This window comes from Epinephelus fuscoguttatus, linkage group LG18 (genome assembly GCF_011397635.1).
Source record: "Epinephelus fuscoguttatus linkage group LG18, E.fuscoguttatus.final_Chr_v1".
Taxonomy (NCBI): domain Eukaryota; kingdom Metazoa; phylum Chordata; class Actinopteri; order Perciformes; family Serranidae; genus Epinephelus; species Epinephelus fuscoguttatus.
Window position 1 is genome coordinate 34156951 of NC_064769.1, and position 18045 is coordinate 34174995.

Genomic DNA, 18045 nt, shown 5'->3' on the forward strand with positions numbered 1-18045 from the left:
GATTATAAGTCGAGCTCAGTCGAGCTCAGACCGGCCACTTCACACTGCTGCAACTTTTCTCTGCAACATTCTAGAGCGGTTTCGTCTTGCTGCAAATGATTGGTCTGAACTGTGATGTAGTTAGTTTGTGTTATTGTGTGACATTTTAAAGGGTTAGTTCAGATTCACCAAAGTCACACAATAACGCAAACTTGCTGATGGAAGCAGCAGTAGACCAGCAGCTCCTGTGTTCAGCAAGCTAAAATTACTGTTTTTGTCAATGGAGTCTGGCGGCTTTGACGAGAATGTAAATGGGGAACTGACGCCGTTAACTGAACGGGTTGTCTGACGGTAATGCCGGGTTCACACTACATGATATCAGCCTGATTATAGCCCAATGCAGTGTTGTACGATGTCGGCTTGGATCACGAACGACTGTAAGTGTTGTATGCAATAATCCATCATTTCATCTCGTGTAGCGTGATGCAGTTAACGACAACCGACATCCTGACAAAAAGTCTTGCATGTTTGATTTTCTATTTATTGTCACAGCCGTCATTTGGACCAATAGGAACACAGAACGACCTGCTGCTGTGGACAACTGCATGTCAACAACAGCTCAGCCTTTTAATATTTCCTCTAGGGACGTTACCACACAGAGTAAAAAGGGAAAAATGATAGTGTGAAACAGCAGAGGCACTTTGTCAGCCCGTTGATTACTGCCATTAGCATTAAGTTAAGTGGTGGCACTTTTTACGTTACTAGAACAACATTTCGGCTGGCACATGAACAGACACCGTGACTAAAATAATAGTAATAATAATAAAAATAGGCCAAGAATAATTCGATGACATCACACACATCGTGAAAGATGAGCAGGGATGATTGGTTGTGGACCAACGTGTAGTGTGTCATGTCTGTCGGCCAAGTCACGGCATGATTTTATCACTCCACAATTATCTAATCTGACATAGTGACTGTCAGGACAGACAGAAATGTTGTGTAGTGTGCACCAGGCATAAGGTAGAGTAGTGAAAATATTCTAAATATAGTGTACAGTTAAATTGATGTTGGCTTTTTTAGGTGGATAAAATATGTTTTGCTGCTGATCCCATCCACAGCAGTACATTGCTTAGCTTCTGTGCCGGACTCTTGCCTGCTCCTTTAAACTGGGGGCGTGTGACTGACATCTACTGTATGTAAAACACTGTCTATGGATATGTGCCTCATACAACCCCACTTCAAAAGATCCAATCTATCCCTGTAGATGACATCTATAGTGAATCAGAGAGTAATTTTTGATCACTTTAAACTAAGTGACGTGTACTTGACTTCCAACTGAAGCTAAAACTTTAATATTTATGAGAGAAAGTAGCAAAAATGTGGCACAGTCTGTCGAAATAAAAAACAATTTTTATGTTTCTTTTTTATGGAGCCCCTAAAGTCACCGAAAAAAACAAAAAATTTTTTTAAAAAACCCCAAAAACTCGGGCGCACGAGATACTAAATCGAGCGTATGAGATTCTAAAACATGCGCTTGACATACAATTATTTCCCATGCTTTGATTTATTTGTGCATATGGCTAAATGTTTTTGCAGAGGACAATGCCACAGATCTCACACACACACACACACACACACACACACACACAGACTGACAGCTGTCAGTCTGTGACCGTCGCTGTCTATGGTGCTGAAAGCTCAGACAGGTCACTGTACCATGGCTGTGTACTATTTATAGACGAGGTTATCTGACAGCTCAAACTGTATTTTGTGAATACAAACTATATGCTGATGTTGTAAATAGTACAGTCTATAAACAGTAAGCAACATCTAAAATGATCCTCACTAATAACAAATAATGAATTATAATGTAGCCTAATAAATCTATACAGTGCGACCACTAGATGACTGCCGGCTGCCGTCCAGTCCAGTACACAAGACACACTGATCTCTGTGAGCTCGTACATCATCTCCAGGTAGAACAATTACTGTAAAACACTTGTGGATATTTTAGTCTTACAAGTCAGACAATAAACTGCTTACCCTGCAGTGTCTATCACAGTAAAACAGGCGGACTGCAGCAGCGTCAATACAAAAAGTTACCTCTGTTATTTCGGTGTTTATGTTCTGCAGTGTGTTTATTAAAATACATAACACAGCATACAATATAGTAGGCTACAAGTTATGTATTAGTGTAGTTGTATTTTAGTACTGTAATGTGAATCCATTTGGACAGGAGACAAGACGTGCAGCAGCAGTAAATAAACCAATGCGCATTATAAAGAAATATAACTGACACGTGAAAAAACAACAACAGTGTAAATTGTCAGGAACATCTAACAGGTTGCAGATCCTGCTCTGTGGTCTGTGATATTTTGTTTATTTCACATAATTTCTAGTAACTTCATCAAAGAAATGCATTATTGATCCTTACAAATACAACTGCCAGAGTCCGACTTTGTTGCTCGGGGGGAGTTTCTTCAGTTTCTTCCTCCATCTCTGCCGAAGCCATCAACACCAGTTTAGTATCTCGTGTGCTCGATTTAGCTTATCTTGTGCGCACGAAATTGTTTTTTTTCTTTTTTTGGGGACATTAGGGGCTCCGTACTTTTTCATAAATACAGAAAGCTTATAAGTCTTTGTATGAGCCCCAAATCTTTGGATGAAAACTGCTGAAATAAACCACGTTAATTTAAAAAAAAGTTTCCAAATTTATATTATTTTTGTTTTTGTGATGAAGACTGAAAAGTAGTTTTTCTTTAAAAAGTAAGCGTATATACACAGCAAGGTGATTTACAGTGGATAATATACATCAGCCCTTACCCAGAAAAATGCTCAAAATTTAATATATAATTTTTCCTTTGACTGATAGTGGCAATCATCAGTATTTTTAATGTGAAAAGAGTCTCATTTGATGTTTTTATTCCATTATATTGCCTGTAGTTTCATCCCAGTGTCGGTTTTTGACAGCCACTGGTTAAATTCATGTGTGGAGACATTTAAGATTTAATACAAATCAAACATAAATTGAAATCAGGAGTTCTTAAACAGAAGGAAAATTATTTAAAGTTATCAATGGAGCAGACGTGAAGCTAAATCCACGTGGCTGTTTCTCTCCGATGTGACGGATCTTATGAAGTCGTAAATTAACACTTGAGAGCTGCTCTTAAAGGTCACTCCCACGCTTCACTGTAAGTAGGAGTGAGCGAGCTGCTTCATAAATGTGTCTCATTCTTCACTAATTTAAAAAAAAATAACAGTTGTACTCCTCAGTTGGCTCATTAGAGCATTTCTTAACGTATTAAGTTGGTCCCAAACTTCTCAGAGTGATGCATATTTGGCCTTTTTTATAAGTGTAGGAGTAAAAGCGTTTTATCGACTTGAAAAAAAAAATCCCCTGCAAGATGTAGGAGAGCTGCAAAGCATATAATAAGCATATAATATGGGAAGGACAAACATGCCTGGGCTGCTGGGTGTTATAATCTGTATTTTTACTTATTTTCTGACATTTTATAGACCAGACAATCTGCAGGTAATCAATAATCAATGTAATTGTCACTGTCATCCCATCAACTAGTGATTGCAGATACATTTGGAAAGGCGCCAATAGAATAACAAAATAAACAGACAAAATATCATTAAATTGATACTCTTACACCTGTTTTAAAAACTAGCTAAATAAACAGAATAGGGCTGCAACTGAAGATTGTTTTCACTATTGAATTTTGTGATTAATTGATTGATCATGTAGTCTAGAAAATGTCAAAAAATATGAAAAATGCTCATCACAAGTTCTCAGAGGTTAAAGTGATGTCTTCAGATTGCTTGTTTAGTCCACTCAACAGTCCAAAACCCAAAGACTGTCATACATTTACGACATCATACATCACTTTCTATCATAAAACACAAAGAAAAGCTGCATAGTCTCATATTTAAGAAGCTAGAACCAGTAAATGTTAATTTTTTTTTTTGCTTGAAAAGGGACAGAAATGACAAGTCGATTATCAAGCTCTGCAACAGAACATTAAACCATACACCCTGTGAATCAAAGTTTCCTTCACTGAACTAAGACTAGCTTTAAGCTCGATGAAAACAGAATGAAACGTACCAAGCTCACCGTGACGTGTTAGCTTGTTGCGTACGGTACAAACAGGTAAATGTCCACCTCAACTGAACAATTGTAAGATTTCTTAACAAAATACACAATCCAAAAATCCAGACACCAGATCTCCATGTTCGGTGACTACCTTGACGGCTGCATCAGACAACAGTTAAATGAAAATCCAGTTGCCAGGACAGCTGAGGAGCTTGAATGATCTTCACAGGGAAGAAAGTGAGAATGACAGGTGGCATGGTGCAGGCATTTATGAAGAGGGACCGGCTGACCCATGTCTCCAGACAAGCGTGGCGTTATCAGAGCTTCCATGATTGGTCACTCCTAAAGGTGCTTCCTGTAGTGACATATCGAGAGAGGTTTGAAAGTGAACCTTCTCAGTTCGTGTTTTCACTGTTTAGATAATCACTGACTCTGGTTTGGTCGAAATATGTTTTTAATTCGCAGAGTTAGACGTGAAAATACACTTTTTTTCTGCCGTTGCTGCTTAATGGGCACCTAAGCTGCAGATCTTATGTGTTCTTCGAGGGCAGATCGTTAAATTAGCGATTATAAAATGCCAAAAACAGCCAAATACACCAACCTGTGATGTACTCGGCCGTCGACAACAGCTAATACAATCATCCAATCACCCAACCCCAGTTCAGCCCTAAATTAGTCTGTATTTGGGATTAAATTAAGCTTTTATTTTAACAACTTGACAAATTAGTCTTCGGTCTATCCAGGACACTTCCTGGATAATTATCAAAATTAAACCTTACTAAAAACCACCAAGATTTAAATCAACTGGTGTCAGTTATTTAGAATAATATCCAGTTAGTTGTTTGAATGTGTTGATGCACACACCATCACTGCTGAGAAGAGCTACAAGACTCAGTCCTTAATTTAACTTCATGGATGTCAGTCTCTTCCAGATGAAAACATGAACATCTTCGTCTACTTTTTAGTTTCAGTTTAACTTGACTCTCAGGAGTGACATTAACTGTTTTGTCTCCCACCTTCCTCTCTCCAACTGACTTAATTTCCCTCACTATGGTTTGTATGACTGTTCACTGTGGTAACACCTCTCTCTGTTTCCCACGTAGGTGTTCGGTGGCCCCATGGGTCCGGGTGAGAGCTCAGGCGGTCACATGATGCCTGGTGGCAGCCCCGGTATGGGTCCTGGCATGGGCTCTCAGTTCATGGGCCAGCAGTCGTATGGAGACGCTGTGTCTAAAGGCTACGGACAGCCGGTCATGTACGGACGTCCCAGTGCTGCTTACAACCCGGCCTCAGCCTACGGTGGAAGGTACGCTGCTTTTCTCTCAGCTGAGTGAATTCAACATGTAATTATACTTTAGATATGACTGCAAAAATGTAACATGTCAGGTTTTAAAGTGACAGGAAACTTGATTTAACTTTCTTATGTCTATGTATATATACGTACATGTGCTGTGCAAAGCAGCATTTAATGCAGAAAAATATCAAATGACAACTAAATTTCAGTTTAATTTATTTTGGCCTTTCCCTCTGAAGCTCAGATACATATATATTGGCTTTATGATTAGATGTAAATTAAATCAAGAAAATAGATAAAGATCGGATAAAACTTTATTCACCTCGAGGGAAATTGCTGTGCAGCAGTTTCAGTATAAAGTAGGAAAGAGTGCATTTAGAAAATATAGAAAATGATTTGGAAGTTAAAGTCAATAAGGTGCAAATCCAAAACATAAACAGGTTAACAGTAAGGTGTATGAAAATAAAGTCAAGAAACAAAATGAAAAGTTTGCTTGAAGTGTTGCAGCAGAAAAACAAGTCAACAATGCGGCGGTTTAACGTGACATTTGTGCACACATCGACAGCTGTAACTGCAAAATATGAGTAGGTAAAAGTAAGTAAATGTTGCCATGTTACTGTTGCCACGGTAACAAAACTCATAAGTCTGCAGCCATGCTATCTGATCTGTGAGGCAGCACTTAGGGAGAGTGGTGGTTTGAGCTAAATGCTAACGTCAGCGTGCTAACATGCTATTGTTTAGCATGTCCAGTGCCCTATCTTACACCAGGTGCAAAGCGTCACACAGCATAGGCTTCAAATGACATGTGTTTAGGTGCATTGTTGGCGTGTTGCTATTTTGAGGCAGCAGAAAAGGACTGCGCCCTTAAACCAACAGAAATCTAAAGTCTAAGGTCAGACTAGTCTCGCTCACCAGACCTTTCTCAAGAAAAGAAAGGTCTGGCTGGGCCGGCTCTCACTTTGAGATTGGAGAAAAAAACGCCCCGGCTGCTTGTACTTTTTTCAACCAATCACAATCATTCTGGGCGGTGCCACAGCAACGGTGCGCTTGGAAAAATATTGCTGGGGGGAAACAGGTTTTGGTGTAACACGCCCACAAAAATATCACCTACAGGACGTGAACCATGGCAGAAAAATGGCTACATCCCCGCAAGATCAAACACCGCAAAAGTTAGTAAAGGACGTGTTGAAAACGGTTGAAAACTGCTACACAACCGGAGGTGGTAGGGCGGGACTTCAGCGGGTGGCTCGTTCCGCCCAATGAGAGGCTGATCTCTGCAGCAAACTTCCGCCCACTCAGACTAAGGTCAGACTGGCGCAGTATTTTCCTTCTGTTTAAAGCAGTCGTTCCCAACTGGCAGGTCGCAGTCGAAAAGTGGGTCCTGGGTCCATTCTGTATGGACCGCAGGTGACTCGCAAAAGTGTCAAGTTTGCCAGAAACACACTTTATTTTGACATACAGTGAATTTCTGGCACAGAGCTTTTATTTGGAAGTGCTGTTTCCTGACAGAGACAGCAAACTAGCTCAACAACATGGCCAAACACAGGTATGACACTGACGTATTAGACTGTGTGGACCTTGAATTGGTGGTGACTAAGGAGAAATCTGGACCCTGTTGCTGGACCAGTTGGGAACCACTGACTTAAAGAACACATTATTCACACAGTAAGATGTGCCTACATAGGCAGGCTCACAACGCTCATACACTCTGCTTGTTATACACACATAGAGATGCAGATGGGTTGCAGGTGGGTGAAATAATACATAATTAATGAGGAACATATTAATAACATTCTATAAAATGTGAACATAGCAGAGAGTAGAGCTGCAGAGCTGCTGTCTGACTCGCCATTAACAGAGAGGCTGTGCGCACTCACACCCAGGGAGCAGCGTGACTTAATTATTATTTTCTGCATGCTGTTTTTGAAATCTCCCGCGATCACCTGCCCCTCGCATTATTCGTAGTTCACCTACTTGACTAGCTCGTGGAGTGAATAGAGGACAGGAGGGGAGCGGGCAGTATTGGGCATGCACGGCTTCCGGGTGCATTTGATTTGCAACACAAGACAACGAGAGTAAACTGACAAGAAGCGCATAATCGTTTCATGTCGATTATTTTGTTTTCATAATCGTTGAAAGCCCAAATCGTAATCTAGATTAAAATTCGATTGATCAAGCAGCTCTATGTTACACCCAAAACCAACAGATGATTGATTAAGGCACTAAATACAACTAAAGGTTTCATTAGTTCTGCTGACGTTTGGTCACAAACCAAAGTATGGGACAAGTATGGAATAAAGAATAAGCTCTGTGAATGTTTTAAAAAATCTGCCATATTAGGGCTCAACGATAAGGACTTACCACCAGGGCAAATAAAATGCCAGAAAGGAATGAAACACATCGTCTTTTCTGGAGCTAATGATGGAAGGAAAACCATGTCGCTTCCTCTTCCTCTCTGCTGAGAGTTGCACATGCACAGTACCTTTCGGGCTTCCGTCAGAAAATGGCAGCAGGTAGAGACAAAATTTATGTGCCTGAAAGTTGAGTTTAGTCGAGTGGCGTTAGAGCAGTGGTCCCCAACTGGTTGGTTGCAATCCCAAAGTGGGTCGCTGGTCCACTCTGAATGGACTGCAAGTACTTTATTTTGAAATATAAGGGATTTCCAGCACAGAGCTTTAATTTGAAGTGCTGTTTCCTGCTGTGGAGTGAGTGAGTAACGGACAGCTACTTGACACAGACAGCTACTAACTCGCTGACACGTCCAAACGCAGGTATGACGCTGAATATATTAAAATGTTTTCACCTTAAACTAATGACTAGGGACAAACCGCTCCAACTATGTTTTGCAATTTGCCACAAGTTTGAGAGCTAGACGGATAAAATCTGACCTTTTTTCATGACAATTAATTTTACTCTTTGTTGTTATTTGATAACCGCTGAGAAATAAAACACTTTGTGAGTAATAATTGACTTCAGGCAGGTGGATTTCTGACTCACTTGCTCAACCAGGCACGCAGAAAAAAACCCCAACATAGTGTTGAGCCCTGCAGGTGTACCAGTTTGACCTGAAGTAATTCTTTACCGTCACATCAGTTGAGACACCCAGGTAGAGAAATGTTCCCGATTTGCACCTTTTTTGTTTCACAAAAAAGGTGCAAATCGGAGCATCCAAGTGTTTCACAACCAGGAAATAAAGATGATAAACTCAAGTAAAGAAACAATGCAGGAGCTATTTACAGCAGCTAAAACCATTTCCAAGAATTGAGAAACAAAGTTAACGCTAACTTTTCGGAGAAAAGATTCACAGATTTGAGTTTCCTGTTCCTTTAACGCCGAGCACATTTTGTAAGAGACATTTTTCATGCCTGACTTTGATCATGAAAGAAAAAGAAAAACCAAAAGAGTCTGATAATTGAACAGTGTTGTATATTGTGCTTTGTGCTATTTCTGCGGGGTTTTGCATCAACATATGTCAGCGAGGCTGCTCTCACCCACTGCTATGACTCACCGCTCATGACGAAACCACACACACACACACACACACACACACACTGAGTTCACTTAGTTCAGCACCCACTCATCTTCCCGTCTTCCCCTCTCCCTGCAGTTACTCTGGTAACAGCGGAGGTGCCGGTCTGGGCGTCCGTCCTCCCTCAGACTTCACTCAGGCTGCTGCCGCTGCTGTTGCCGCCGCCGCTGCCACAGCAACTGCCACTGCTACGGCAACTGTTGCAGCAATACAAGAGAAACAGAACCAGGAGCTGAACTATGGCCAGGTAAATGTCTCTGCCAGGTACATGTGTGTTTTGGTAGTAAAGCGTGGGATCTGCAGAGGGCAGCAGTGACTTTCATTCATCTTTTTTTTTTTTTTTTTTTTTGGGCTGAACAAAATAGATCAAGTGCAAATGCCGCCTGTCCATGTTGGTTTTCTAGCAGATTAAGGTATTGTTAAGTAAAAATCACCTTCATTATCTCCATAAACAGTGTTAGTTGGAGCTCTTCTACACCTTGGATGGACATGAAACTCTCCTGGCTGAATCATCAGCACAGGAGATGAACAACTGTGTTAGAAAATATTTGTTTTGTTGATAAAAAGTCTGGAAAATTTGGGGTGGACGGTGGTGATTCCCAAGCTGCATTTCAACAGGAAACATCCAATCTCAGAGCTTAAAAGTGTGTGAAGTGCGTCGCTATCGGCAGTTGAGAAAACTGAAAACACAATCTGCAGCTTCAGTCAGTTCACGTTTGATTTGCGGGTCAATTTTGGATGAATTTAGGAACTATGGCGTCATCTTTTGTTCCCAACAGCTGCCCCAGAGCCTTTTGAATTCAGCCATTAAATTAAGTCAATTTCTGCCATGTTTTAATGAATAAAACGTTCTATAAATCAGGCTATGAATGATATATGAACAAACCCCTCTGTGAAAACCTTCACAATATTGATATTTTAAAAAAAACGCAGAGAATACAGCCTTTAAAGATATGTATTAGAAATTTCCATACATTTTAAGACCAAAAATAAGACACTATAGGTGAGCAGGGTTAAAATTTTAACTGATATCACCATGAGACACCCCTATGTAATTACTTAGATTTATATAGATATTTTCTTGTGTTAGAAGTTTTCTGAAATTTAATGTTTAAACATACATATATCTAATTAAATATGCACATGTTTCATACATTTCCAGAACCAAAATCAAACAAAAATATACACCACTACCACCACCACACCACTAATCTACAAGAAGACATGTGTCAAATGTCAAAACTGGTGATGTTTTCACCTGTAGTGTTTCCTCTTCAGTCACGTTCAGGTTGTCATTCAAAAGAAATTTTAAATACAGAATAAGGAAAAGCACTTCAGCCCCTCTTCACAAGATTATTTTATGACTGATGATCTTAAACTTCCCAGTAAACCTCTTAAGGAAATGTTTTATTTTCTGATTGATCCTTTTATTCTCTGTGTTTGGAAATTCTCGAAATAATTAATCATGCAATTGATTTAAAAGTTACCTGTCGCTTACTTAAACAAAGCTTTTACTTTTTACTGAGAGTTTACTAACTCATCAGTCAAAGTTCAGGACAGTTCTTCCTTTACAGGTTTAACACAGCGGCCGGTGTTTGGATGATTGTGATGTTTAGTTGCAGGGCTGTGGGAGGGGTGCAAAGCAGAAGCTGATTTTCTGCTGCCTACACAGATTCATGACACATGCCTCTTATTAACAGCAGAGACATCACATCATTTCACGCCGCTCTCTCTTGCCAGACTATTAACACTGTCGACTTGTTTACAAAATGAGAGTCGCTGCAGAAGCTCACAAACATGCTATCGTTATTTCTGTCTCCAGTTCAGTAGAACAAAGTAAGTGGACAACATCATGCACCCCAATGTACAGATGTATTAAGGCAGACAATCTTTACTCACTCTGAAGATTTAAATTAAATAAATCCTAAGACACACCCTCTGAGCTAGTTATGTGGCTGTGTTCATTACCCTTCTCAGAGGAGGAAATCAGTTCTAACTGGCCAAACGTTTTGGTCATTTTTACTTTCAGATCGAGGACTTAAAGTATTTTATCAACGTTCGTAACTGAGGAAATTACGCTTGTCTTCAGGAGATTTTCAAGCAGAGACATGGGCACACATTCAGTGGGAGAAGAGCTGTTCACTGATCACTGTACAGTTATTAAAAGATAGATTTGGCAATTTTTAAATAATTTTGACTGATTGTGTGCAGGGACAAAATTACCCCAAAGGGACACATTACGACCACTAGGAGACACATAATGAAACAGCAACCAAAAAAGATAAAAAAGAGACACAAAATAACTAAAAAAAACAGGCAAGACAACCACAAGGAGAGACAAAATGACTACAAATTACATGAAATGACCAAAAAAGCGACACAGAATTATCTCAGAGAGGCACAAAACCACAAAAAGATGCATAACGACTGCAAAGAGACGCAAAATTTTCCTAAAACACAGTCGGCAGTAGCTCAGTCCATAGGAACTTGGGAGGGTCCCCGTCCGGACCAAAAATGTGGAGCGTGGACTGGTAGCTGGAGAGGTGCCAGTTCACCTCCTGGGCACTGCCAAGGTGCCCCTGAGCAAGGTACCGAACCCCCTAACCGCTCGGAGCGCCTGTCATGGGCAACCCACTCTGACATCTCTCCACTTTGTGCATGTATAGGTCCAGTTTGTGTGCATGTGTGTGTGTGTTTGGACCTGTGTGTAATTGACAGAGTGAAAAATTGAATTTTTTTGGGATTAATGAAGTATATAAAATTAAATTAAATTAAAAAATTAAAGGGACACAAGACAACCACTCGGAGACACAAAACAACCACAAAATGACCAAAAAAAAATACAAAATTACTGTAGTAAGATACAGAATTAACTTAAAGGGACCCAAACAACTACAAAAGACACAAACCAACCTCAAAGAGACACAAAACAACCACTAGGAGACACAAAATGACTTTAATAACTAAGAAAGAGGCAACAAAAAACTATATAAAAAAAAAAGAGGTCAAAGTAACCACAGAGAGACAGAGAAGGACTACAAAGAGACACAAAACGACCACTAGGAGACACAAACTGACACAAAATGACCAAAATAACTACAAAAACAGGCAAAGCCACCACAGAGAGACACAAAAAGACTACAAAGAGAAACAAAACAACCACAAGGAGACACAAAATGACTACAAATTACATGAAATGACCAAAAAAGAGACACAGAATTATCTCAGAGAGGCACAAAACCACAAAAAGATGCATAACGACTGCAAAGAGTTGCAAAATTTTCCTAAAGAGACACAAAACAACCACAAAACGACCAAAAAAACACACAAAATTAGTGTAGTAAGATACAAAATTAACTTAAAGGGACCCAAACAACTACAAAAGACACAAACCAAACTCAAGGAGACACAAAATGACAACAAAGAGACACAAAACGACCAAAACAGACACAAAATTACCTTAAAGGGACACAAAACAACCACTAGGAGACACAAAATGACTTAAATAACTAGGAAAGAGGCAAAAAAAAACCTATTAACAAAAAAGAGCCAAAGCAACCACAGAGAGACAGAGAAGGACTATAAAGAGACACAAAGAGACACAAAATGACAATAAATGTCCAAAAAAGAGACACAAAATGACTAAATTACTAATTACTATACTAAATAACTTAAAGGGGACCCAAACAACTGCAAAAAAGTCACAAAACAACCTCAAGGAGAACTTTAAGGGACACAAAATGATCACTAGGAGACATAAACTGACACAAAACGACCAAAAAAGAGATGCAAAATAACTACAAAAACAGGCAAAGCCACCACAGAGAGACACAAAAAGACTACAAAGAGAAACATAACAACCACAAGGAGACACAAAATGACTACAAGCAGCACAAAACGACCTACACAGCCACAAAATTATCTTAAAGGGACACAAAACAATCTCAAGGTGACTACAAAAAGATGTTAAATGACCAGAAAGAGATGAAAAAACCCCACAACAAGTCTGTGTGTCTGGCTCCTATGTCAGAGAGGTGGTGGGGGCTTTGCATATCTGTGCCCAGGGACCCATCATCTCATAGTCTGTCCTGGTTGTAATGCAACAAAATAAGAAAAACGACAAAGGGGTGAACACTTTGCGAGGCACTGTATGTAGTAACCTGAAGTCACCACAACTTCTGCTTGGTTTTAGTCCTTGTTCCACTTCTCTGGAATGATTTAGATCTGTCTGTCCACACTCTGCCACCTCCCTGTGCTGCCACCCAGCGAGCTTTGTTCCTTACCCCTGCTATTGTACTTGCTTTCCCTCCCAGATGGGTGGAGCATCCTCTTACAGCACCCAGTTCCTGTCTCATGCGGGCCCCCGCGGCCCTCCAGGGATGGTCTCTTCCAGGCCTGGGCCTCCACCTTCCAGCGCAGGCCTGTATCCCACTCACCCTGCCCAGGCTCAGAAGATGCCTCAGCACGGAGGGTATCCCGGTCCTCAGCAGGGGCTCAAACGACCTTTTCATTCAGAGGTCAGTGAGGGGGGGGTCACCAGTCAGTGTCTGCTCACACAGTCAAAATACAGAAGATCTTTTTATATCTTAATATTAGATAAGTAGGGAGCAGTTTTGATTCGAGCTGGAGCAATTAATTGATCAGTCAGTCAGCAAGAAATGAACTATACTCTACACTTGACAGGTGAAAGGAGGGGGTTACGTAACCACTGTTCTCACGGCGGCAAGTTCACATACATTAGTCAGCTATAACCATAAAATGAAGGATGGCTTGCTGCCGTTTCATCGTCACTAGTTCACACTTAGCAGCTAAAGATTCAGAAAAGAATTATCTAATGGACTGCTGCTCTGAGGCCACCACCGGTAGCTTTTAAGGTGGAATGTTTCCATGCTGCGTCACGCACGAGTTGACGTCTTGAATCAGTCGACACACCTTAAACTTTGACCATTCCTTTAGTTTTTATTGTATCTACTGCATGACTCATGCGTTAGTGATGATTGGATCTTCAAGAAAAAAGTGCACTCTGCTAGCACTACACCCCTGCTCCCCACCCTGTGAATATTTACTGACTGACGGACAAATTGTTCTGGTTAATTAAGAAGTTCCAGTGTATTTAATTTCATTTTGCCACACCCATAACGCCCTATTGTTGGGGGGTGAATGTGGGGCGGTTTTTGCTGAGTGAAAAGGGTCATGTGATCTTAGCTTCTGGGATTGCAAGATATTTCCGGTACGATCACTGCCTCCAAAAATATCAGGGTTTCACAGTGTTACACAGTTATTGCTCTTCTTATCAGTATCACTTGCAATGGCCCTTTAAGAAATTAAAACAGAAGGGGTTTTTTTTGTTGAAGAAGCGCTTGATTTAATTGAAAACCTTTCTTTTTGGAAGTATGTGTAAAAGGTCTGAGAGGCAGTGGAGGAGGAAAGATGTGCATGTGCAGGTTAGATTATCTGAGCCTGGTAAGACCATCCTCGCCCTGCTGACGCCCCAAACACTTCCAGTGGGCGGGAGTACTCGCCTTGACTGACAACTTGTTTGACGATTTCTGCAATAACTTCACTTATTGTTGTGTTAACTCTACTATGAAGGGAGCCGTCGTTACTGTTGTGCAACCTGTGGCCTGCCTTTTCCGTCATCAACTACAGTGCAGTCCCTGATTGGCTGCTGGCATTGTCAGCTCAAGCCGTTTTTAAACAGGAGTTGTGCAAATTTGCAGGAAAGCCCAATCAGTCTTCTTTCAGCACTGGCAGTATAAAAACAAAATCGGGGAGTGCAGCAAAATGCTGCCTACCTACTTTTGTTTATACAGAATGCACCTTTTCAATCAATCAATCAATCAATCAAACTTTATTTGTATAGCACTTTTTATACATTAAAAATGCAGCACAAAGTGCTTCACAGAATAAAAAAACAAACAAAAATACTACATATTGAAAACCCGCCCCTCCCACCCCCACATATAAACACACACACACACACACACACACACACACACACACACAGAGTCAATATAGTCAATAACATGGCTGGGCACTGAGGAACCAGGTGAGGAAAGAGCCACCTATGGGGAGCCATCCACACTGAGAGGTGTCACAGCCTACGGCCACAGGCAGCACCGCCACAGAGACCACCCCGACCCAGACAAACCGAGGTAGGCTCCACACATGGTGCAGAGCCCCCCAGTACTCTGGGCCTGAGGGATGTCCAGGACGACGTCCCTGCGGGCAGACCGGACACACCTCTCAGTGTGGAGGCCCCCCATGAGGAAACACTGGAGCTAAAAACTAAAACGCAATATGATAAGATAAAACAAGTATGAGATAAAATAATGATAAAATGCATAAAAGTGTAAGGATTTATAAAAAATTAAAGATTTAAAGATTAAAATAATATTAATAATAATAAATAAATAAATGAAGATTTAGAAACTTAATAATAATAAAATGCATAAAGATTTAAAAATAAATCATTTAAAAGCATTAGAAATTAAAAAGAACATATAATAGAAGAATTAAAAGAGTAAAGAATATCAGTTAAAAGCCAGATTAAAAAGGTGAGTCTTGAGCCTCCTCTTAAAAACATCAACAGTCTCTGCAGTCCTGATGTCCTCCGGCAGGCTGTTCCATAAGTGAGGGCCATAATGGCTGAAAGCAGCCTCCCCGTGGGTTTTTGTTCTAACTTTTGGAACAATTAAAAGGCCGGTGCCGGAGGACCTCAGGATCCGCGAGGGTTGATATGATAAAAGCAGGTCAGATAAATAAGATGGCCCAAGACCGTTAAGACATTTAAAAACTAATAAAAGAACCTTAAAATAGATCCTGAAACGCACGGGGAGCCAATGCAGCGACTTTAAAACTGGTGTAATGTGCGCCCGCCCTCTGGTCCTCGTCAGCACTCGTGCAGCTGAGTTTTGGAGTAGCTGCAGATTAGAGATTGTCTTTTTGGGAAGACCAGAGAGCAGGGCATTACAATAATCTAAACAACAAGAGATAAAAACATGCTTCAGCACCTCCGTGTTAGCCTGAGAGAGAAACGGGCGGACTCTGGCTATATTCTTAAGATGATAAAAACCTATCTTTGTTACATTTTTTATGTGTGGAATAAAACTGAGCTCAGAGTCAAAAATGACGCCCAGGTTCTTTACACATTCTTTACAGGTTTAAAATCTTGTAGTTTCGGGGCAATGGGGGGCGTGAGCAAGTAACAAAACGTGTAGCTCAGCGTGTGACATAAACAGTGACGTGGGAGGGAAGCCGCGGCTGGTCAGTCCTTCTCCCGTCCTTCACCGTCCCCGTCATCTGACGGTTAATGGCCTCTTCGTTTGTGAGGACAAGGAGGGCGCGCAATTCCTTGTCTCCCCAGTTGCTCATCTTTACAGTGTCTGTCAGGTTTGTGTTTCCCTCTTGCTACTAGCTGCTCGCTAATTCCTGCTATCAGCTGTTTCCTGTTAATCCACCGCCAGTGGGTCGCACGTGCGGCGTCATCAACAGCTCCTCCCACAAGTCATCAACAGCCCCTCCCGTGGCGGAAGGGCGCCTTGTTCTTTTTAAACCAAAAAGGTTCCACCAATATGTCTACCCTACGAGGCAGAAAATTGGACACCTCGGATCAACTCGCCAATCCGGCTCTGTGTGTCTAAACACTCGCAGCTTACCGGCCCAACATTTGCCGAAAATCTGGCAGTGTAAAAGAGGCTTATGGTGAGAATCCCTGATTGCCCCCGATTAGATTTTAATTCTGCAAAGTGTGGCGGCAGCGAGGCCGGACTGATTCACAGAGCGAAACAGAAGGTTGAGCTCATGTCATCAGGATGGTCTTACCAGGCTTAGGTTCTCTGTCCAGTTTGCAAATTTTTTCCAACACCCCAGATAATCATCAATTTCCAGTTTCATTATCTACAGCTGTGAACTTAGTGCCCTCACTCGTGAAAGAGGAAGTGAGAGTCTCGAGGTGCAACAACTTCAACATATGTTTGTCAACAAAGAGTTAATGTGACTCAGTGTTTCATGGTTTTGTAACACAGGTGTGAGGTTCAAGCTTCTGTTTGTATTCTGTTCCTTTGACTCCACTTATGTGTTTTGTATTTCTCAAATACTCCTCTCTCCTACCCAGGGTTTCCCGGTGCAGCAGTACGGTTCTGGAGGAATGTCAGGGTACCCGTCTCAGCCTCTGCAGTACCCCACCGGTCCACAGCAGCGATGTGCCCCCTCGCCCTCTTACCCCTCCAGTCGGATGCCTCTCATGGGACAGTACACTTCTGGATCACACAACCCAGGACAGTTCCCTCCTGGAGCCGGCCAGCCCAATCCTCCACAGTATTATAAGGTGAGCACTTCTATTTCCTCTGACTTTACAAAGCCTGGCTGTGTGGATCGTTAGCTGAGTGTCATGTTTCCTGTCTGTTCACCAGTCGGAGCCGTTCAATGGTCAGGGCAGCCTGCCGTCAGGAGGAGCAGGAGGATACAATGCCTTCACACAGGCTGCAGTCAACGGCGTAAGTCATGTATGCACTCGACTCAGTGCCTTATTCAATGACTGAGTAATGACACAGAGAAATGTACTGATGATGATGATGACACTCGTCCTCTTCCTCGTCTCTCAGCCAGGTCGGGGTGGAGTGATGCCTGGGTATCCCAGCTCGCCGATGGGAGGGAACCCCACGCCGCCGATGACGCCCGGGACCTCCATACCTCCCTACCTGTCCCCGGGTCAGGACACAAAACCCCCCTACCTCCCACCGGACACCAAACCCAACATCAGCGCCCAGCAGGTCTCGACAGGTGAGACACAAGTCTGCAGTAGTCTCCAGGCAGGCTGCTGCAAGTGTTCACATCACATACACTACATGTAGCTACATGCTAACGTCGGGGAAGCATGAAATCTTGTTTGCTGATGATTTAATGTCTCTGATTTCGGATCATTTTCTCGCTGGAACATGTCTGGTTGTGTTTAAAATCTTTAGTGGTGATTTTTCCACAGTAGAAAGGGCCCCTATTCTCCGTTACAGTCATTACCCGGCTGCAGCGTCGGTGCAGAGATGTGGAGATATGGAAGACCTGTAAACGCTGACCAGTCAGAGTAGACTTGGCTTTTTCGGGAGGTGTTCTTAAAGAGACAGGCGCTAAAGTAAAGCGTCTCAG

The 18045-nt window shown here is 41.7% G+C and overlaps 1 protein-coding gene across 3 annotated transcripts in view; it reads left to right on the forward strand.

Moving 5' to 3' along the window:
- The window catches only part of zmiz2 (zinc finger, MIZ-type containing 2), a 56413-nt gene that overhangs the window by 22206 nt on the left and 16162 nt on the right, over positions 1-18045 (forward strand). For all 3 annotated transcript variants that reach the window (XM_049604340.1, XM_049604342.1, XM_049604341.1), the window contains exons 4-9: positions 5182-5384; positions 8980-9148; positions 13215-13418; positions 17018-17230; positions 17316-17399; positions 17508-17685. In XM_049604340.1, the coding sequence (XP_049460297.1) occupies positions 5182-5384; positions 8980-9148; positions 13215-13418; positions 17018-17230; positions 17316-17399; positions 17508-17685 (1051 nt within the window). The remainder of the gene's footprint in view (positions 1-5181; positions 5385-8979; positions 9149-13214; positions 13419-17017; positions 17231-17315; positions 17400-17507; positions 17686-18045) is intronic.